Source organism: Myotis brandtii, unplaced genomic scaffold (genome assembly GCF_000412655.1).
Source record: "Myotis brandtii unplaced genomic scaffold, ASM41265v1 scaffold810, whole genome shotgun sequence".
Lineage (NCBI taxonomy): Eukaryota > Metazoa > Chordata > Mammalia > Chiroptera > Vespertilionidae > Myotis > Myotis brandtii.
In genome coordinates this window covers 1,744,101-1,751,016 of record NW_005371274.1, presented here as the reverse complement: position 1 = coordinate 1,751,016, position 6,916 = coordinate 1,744,101, and the positions used below count along the sequence as shown (strand labels likewise).

At 42.8% G+C, this 6,916-nt stretch overlaps 1 protein-coding gene across 4 annotated transcripts in view; it reads right to left on the bottom strand.

Moving 5' to 3' along the window:
* PDE6C (phosphodiesterase 6C, cGMP-specific, cone, alpha prime) overlaps nucleotides 1-3,913 on the bottom strand; it is a 42,127-nt gene extending 38,214 nt beyond the window's left edge. For all 4 annotated transcript variants that reach the window (XM_005884050.2, XM_014531572.1, XM_014531574.1 and 1 more), the window contains exon 1: nucleotides 65-3,913. In XM_005884050.2, the coding sequence (XP_005884112.1) occupies nucleotides 65-544 (480 nt within the window). In that variant the 5' untranslated portion in view covers nucleotides 545-3,913. The remainder of the gene's footprint in view (nucleotides 1-64) is intronic.
* Between the last annotated feature and the right edge of the window lie 3,003 nt (nucleotides 3,914-6,916).

Genomic DNA, 6,916 nt, shown 5'->3' with positions numbered 1-6,916 from the left:
CCCACTGTCCCCCCAGGCCCCTGCCAAGTCCTCATCTCCACCCCACTGCCCTCAGGCCACCTACCTTTGTTACATCTGGGACGTTAAGGGCTTTCTTTGAGTGAGCAACCCAACCCACTATCCCGATATCCAATGGAAACACCACTTCTCTGTCAGGGACCACCAGGTTGTCCTCAAACTTGGATGTGGGGGTGACGTCCAGCAGCCTGGAGGCCACCTCGGGCGAGCCGTTGCGGGCCCGGCACAGGAACAGGCTGCAGCGGTCCGCCCGCAGCAGCCGCGCCAGCCTCTGCAGGACCAAGTGCACCGCAGGTTCGGCGCTGCCTGCTTCCTCCTGCATGGCCTGGAACAGCTCCAAGCACAGGGCTGCCTCCTCCTCTGTGGACAGCCCGGGGGAGGACCCGCAGGCCTGGCCCTGCACCTCGCTGTGCTCGGAGGCTTCTCCCAGCGCCCCTGTCCGCAGCTTCTTGTGGAAGTACTCCTCGGCAAACCCAGGGTGGTCCTCCAGGTAGCTCTCCACAGCCTCTTGGCTGACCTCGCCCATGGCAAGCTGGCTTTACTGCTGCTGTTCAGGAAGGAAGACCCTCAGAGCACCACCTGGGGCCGAGGGCCAAGAAGGAACTACATCCTGATCAAGGCTCCTGCATAGATCCTAAGTGGCACCTCACTGAACCCCAAAGGCCAAGCAGAATGGTTGCTTAGCAGAGCTTTCCAACTGCCTGTAACTCTTGGGGTGTGACAGAAGGTCCTGGCTTAGAGTGGGATTCAGGAAGCACAGGATTACAGAGTTCTTCAGGACACAAATCCCTAAGCATCATTAGCGTGTAAGTCCTCGGAGAATCTTCAGAGCATCTTAGATCAGCCAGGCAAGCGGCACGTTGAAGTAACCATTTCAGAAATACAGCTGCACATGCTGATTCTGCATTTAGTGGAATCATCATGCAGCTTGGAAGCATCATCAACATATCCATGAACATATCCATTAGCATAAATTGACAACTTGAATCATTCTTTCAAGACAGTGATATTAAGTGAGAACAACCTTGGGTGTGTCTGTTTATATAGCAACTTTAATGAACACTGGGGGAGGTGGAAGGGTTTAACATCAACCCAAGATAAAATGGAATATTAATTTTTCCTCTTCCTAAAAATTCTTTGATTATCCAGGTTGCATGGCCTACTTTTTTCTCGAAAACCCTCACCTCTCAGTTGCCCTCACTTGAGAAAGCTGGATCTAGGAAGTGTTTTAAAGGAACTAATCTTGGGCCTATTACTAGAGAGGTGAATGTGGCAAAACATTCGTCTGTGACCCAAGCCTCATCAAGCCACAACGTAAATAATCCTTATCAAGAGACATAAGCACAAAAAGCAACCCATGCAGCTGCTAACTGGGTTTTCCTGCTAAGCGTATTAGCTGGATTTTGTTTTCAATAGTAATAGCCAGACCTCATACATTTTTGCTCTAAGGTACAACCTGTTAAATGTACTGGATAAAATTTGTCTTGTCTGTTGCTAGGATCTTTAATGTCTCAGGGACTTCTGGCCTGGAAAGTACACTTACCACTACTTAGCTTTGTTTAATGTTCAATTTATTAAGCTTTTACATTGATTAAGCACATTTTCCCAAATATTTAAACACTATTATGCAACTCATAAGTCAAACTACCCGTTTCATGAACCAACTTTCCTTAAATATTTAAATGCTGATTTCAACCTTACTCAAGATCTTTTAAGTATTTCAATAAAGCCACAATCTTTGTATTACACATTCTCTTGAACGGAAATACAACTTTTACTTGTGAGAAACTGAAGCACAGAGAAATTAATTAACTTGCTCAAGGTCTCACAGCTAGTAAGTGATAGTGACCTGCCCCAAAACTACCAGCTTAAATAGGATTAAATTAAAGAGTGCACCCATGAGCTGTATAGCACATCATACTAGCTGCTTACAGGGGAATATACAAAGACCTTCCCTCTAAGGAATTTAAAATCTAGACAGAGATCATAAAATGTCAAACACCAACACAAGAGTTAAATAAAAATCCCAGGAACTCTTTTTAAAAGCCTACAGATATACCAAAGAATGGCTTAACTTCCTTAAACTTTCTGCTTAACAAAATTATGCTTTGCAGTAGAATACTTTATTAATAAACACACATAATATTTAATTCCAAAAACTGCTAACATTTTCCACTGTGGTTAACTATTTCTATAGGAAGTAATGCTTATAGAATAGCCAAAATTTTAATAAACCGAGTTATTTTAATCACTGGAAAGAAGCAAAGGGAAGGCCGAATATTATGGGCATGCCATTTGTGCATCTTTGCCAGGAAGCTACAGTAAAGTGGGTGAAATCGGGAAGATATTTGTCTGTCAGTCACACCTGAGAACAGGTCATTGGCCAGAGTAGTCATGGCCACTGCCAACACAGGGAAATTTAAGATATTTAATCTCCCAAACGAAGAGGTCCACTCTCTTGCTCACTTGTGTTCGTGGGACTCTTGTTGCAAAGGCTGTGCCCTCCTGGCTCCCCTGTATTTGCTGTAAGCCATGTGGACCCCACACAATGGACTGATGGACTGCAACTAGCTAATGCTATACTGGACCCAACTCCATCACAGAAAGGAAACTTTGGATGCTGGCTTTGCTTTTAGCTCTGCTGAATCCCCAGCTACACATTTTCCAGGTCTGGATTAAAGGAAATGGGACTTTGGAAACCCAGGGATGTAATTCCATGTAGATAAAAATCACTCATCCTCCCATGTGAGTCTCAGAAAAGTCTCTCAAGATATTGTAAATACTTCAAATCCCACTAGCAATGGAGAAAGACCATCCACATGGTCTTTATTCTCTGATAACAGCAGGCATGTCAGGCACATCCTGGCAGCTAACTGCAAAGGGCCCTTTCACCTTGCCCTTTTGCACCTAATTGATGGATATGACCAGGCATCTCAGAGATTATTAATCAAGTAACTAAATTGATTAAATTTAATGACAGCTTTGTCACCACTGAAAAAACCATATTGAAAAAAATTAGTTTGACTTTTTGTACCTGGACATGTTGGCTGAATAATCTTCATTTTCTCATCAATTATTTTGTCATCTTTTGAATGCAGTCAGAAGATAAATGCTACCCATTTTTTCTGTTTCTATTTTTCCTTATCTGTCAGGATATGGATGTAAATGTCAGTTTGTACAAAAGGGAGCTGGTTGGAAATGCTTAATTTTTATAATGGTAAGGGCATACATTTATTGCATCAGATCCTCTTTCAATTATAAAACATTTTTCAATATTTCCTAGGAGTTAGTGGCTTGTTTGCTGATGCATTCATTAAGGTAACACTAAATCTGTTACTACAGGTAACCCCAAATTTCAGCAGCTTAATCCAATGAGAGTTTATTTCTCATTCACATAAAATTAATCATTGCTGGGGGTCCCAGGCTGATGGAGGCTCTACCAGTGGCCAGGTGAGGAAGGAGAAAGAGCCAGGAAAATTGGATGGGCAGCTTTCATGAGCCCTGTCTGCGTGCACACAGCACGCAGCACTTTAGTCCACCTTCTATTGACCAAAACTTAGGCCTATGGCCTTATAGAGATGCAGGAAGTGGGGAGGTTCCTTTTGGCCAATCCCTCTTCCCCAAAAGTGTACATCATGGAAGGAGAGTACAAATTTTTTTTGATAGAAGGATGGTTAGCCCCCTCTGCTACAAGGACTAAATCCTGAGAAATTATATTTTAGAAAGAATGACCGCTGACCAGGTTTATTTAAATAAATGTTTTATTGAAGCTTACCTAAAATGACTAATTTCAATACAACAAATTAAATCAATATCTATTGATTGAACACCTACTATGTGCAAGTCTTTTTTTTTAAATATATTTTTATTGATTTCAGAGAGGAAGGGAGAGGGAGATAGAGAGAAACATCAATGATAAGAATCATTGAGAGACCAAGCCTCCTGCAGGCCTCCTACTGGGATCGAGCCCCCAACCTGGGCATGTGCCCTTGACAGGAATCGAACCTGCGACCCCTCAGTCCACAGGCCAATGCTCTATCCACTGAGCCAAACCAGATAGGGCTATGTGCAAGTCTTTGGATGAATCCCATGGAATAGCTGGTGGGGGTGGATACCAAGGTGAATGAAACATGGTCTGTCACTCCAGGACAGGAAAGAAAATGAACCTTTGTGTATATTATATGCAACATAATTATACATCTAGAAAAAAAAACTATTTTCAAAGAGAATATCTGTTTTATATTCTGATTAAACATTTTCACTGTAGGAAAATTTGGAGCCAAATAAAAAAACAAACAAACCCACCTTTACAGCCTCTAATCCTATCACACAGAGGTAATTGCTGTGAACATTTTTCCCATTGATATTTTATCTATATATGCATATTTGAAATTGTATTTTATGTAGATACATTTCAAAGCACTAAAGTTAAAAACATCAGTTGACCTGTTGACCTGTATTCATGTACCATGATCATGAAGAAATTCGAGAGAGGATGCCAAAATAAACTGTTTCCTTTGCTGGTGTCTGGGACAACAGATTCATTGATTTAGCATTAAGAGAGAGCTTGAGTAGGAGGAGGAACATTTACACACACTGACCTTTAAGCATCTAACAAATAAATGAAAACGTGTTGCTATAAAAACAACCACTATGAAAATGCATTGAAATACCCTACATTTATTCAGTATACGGTGCGTGTAAGGACCACCAGAATATGATCTAGGACCATGGTCGGCAAACTGCGGCTCTCGAGCCACATGTGGCTCTTTGGCCCCTTGAGTGTGGCTCTTCCTAAGCCTTAGGAGTACCCTAATTAAGTTAATAACAATGTACCTACCTATATAGTTTAAGTTTAAAAAATTTGGCTCTAAAAAGAAATTTCAGGCATTGTACTGTTGATTTTTGGCTCTGTTGACTAATGAGTTTGCCAACCACTGATCTAGGAGAAATGATTGAAAGGGCTGAGGTATTAGGTGAACTTTTCTAGCATAATAGCTGTCCAAAGTGGGGAGCTCTCCATACTAGAGGTGTTGGAGGAGAACCTGGAAGATCTCTACTCTGGAATGGCAGAGGGGATCCAAGTATTGCACAGGAGATTGAGAGATGCCCTCAAGTCCTTTCCCACCTACAGTGCATAGATACTACCACCTGTGTGGCCTGCAGGAGTGGCTCTGGAGCAGAAGTTATCTGAGCTGGTCGGGATTATACATCCTGTGATAAAACTGGCCTAATCAGAAGATCTTCTAGTTAGCCCGTAGGCCAGAAACAGGGCTTTCCTAGCTCTGGGGCAGTAAGGAGTAAAAGCATCATCATTGGCTCTCCAGAGGCACCAGAGACTCAAATGGGAGCAGGAGTGGAAGGGAAGGTGCAAAGTGGAAGCAGAACAGGCGGGTAGATGTCCAAAGAGTTACAGTGTGGGGGCTAAAAAACCCACAAAGTTTCCCTCCCACCTTCTAAATTCTTCTAGTTGAGCTAATAATCACATTAGCAGAGACAGATTAACAAGAGAAAATAAAAATGTTAATACATGCAAAGAATTCAAATAAGCATGAACATTCCAAAGGCAGTGAGGGAACATTGGGTATATATGACATTTTGGACAAAGGATAAAGGTTGAGGGTTAAGGGGGGGGAAGGGTTAGGGGTCTAAGATTTCAAAAGTGAGAATGGGCAATTTATAGGGAGTTAAAGAAGAAGGAACACAGGTGGTATGAAAATTCCCCGAAGCAACTCAGAAACAATGGAGACAGGGAGTATCTGGCTAGCAGGCCCCTGCCTGACGCACTCCTACTTGCCACGCTCAATTCACATTAGGCTAAGGCGACAGACATCCGAGGTCCTAAGGTTCCCTTCCTGAAGCAGGTGTTTCTCTCTCAGTCTCTTGGGCATGAAAGGAGGAGAGTCAAAGGTTCTTTTCTGAGTCTTTGTCTCTTAGTAACCAGTTAAAGGCCAGTATTCCAAAAGGCAACTTCCGGTGGCAAAACTTTAGTCTCCTTCAACAGGAAGGTGATGAAAAACCCAGGTGCCTTCTCAGGGGGCTCAACAGGAACCTCAATGCTTTCCCCTGCGGGACCATCAACTCCTTATTTCTATGTCTGGCAGCCAACCTTCTCTTCCCCAGCCCTCTCTTAGTTTGTGTCAGCAAAATGGTACAAATTCATCTCAGTTCTTTCCAATTTGGGTCATGGAGACACAACTGGCATTGTATGGAGGGAATGTTACAAAAGGATATTTCTTAGATCACTAATTCTCATTTAGCCCAAAGCTGAATCTTCGGGCTACTTTGATTATATTAGAGGAACTGGTTAAGTCTGAATGAAAAGAGAAAAATAAGGTGGGTAAATTGTGCCATCACGCAGACAAAAATAGCATTATGTGTCACACCGTTGTAACTTAATTGACCATTAGATGTTTGTCATAGAGTTTACCTCCCCCCTCTTGTCCACCACTCAGACAACTGCTTTAGCTGTTTTGAAAACAAAACGAAGTCCTACTACGGCTTTGAAATAAAATCGTATCATACACAATTGGTAGGTGTGTTTCAAAGTGGTTTGAGCAAAACGCCACAAAGTAGGCGACCACCGAGGTTGCTAAAATATTTCCTGTCCTGACCAGGGTTGCGTTTCTGGAGAATATTTAACAGGGAGGGTTTTAATGCTTCTAAAGATGTTGAAACTAAAGAACAAATATTGACCCACAGGGCACCACAACTCTCCTGAAAGGCAGTAAAATACATCCTTTATAAAATGAAAAACGACTTGGCCGAAATATTCCCCAACCCCTTCACAATTGGCCCTAAGAGGGCGGAGGGGCCAAGTTGGCATAGCCAGGCGCGGGCACTGACGCACCAGGCGGCATCATCGTAGGGCCTCTCGCGCTGGGAGGCCACGGTTTTC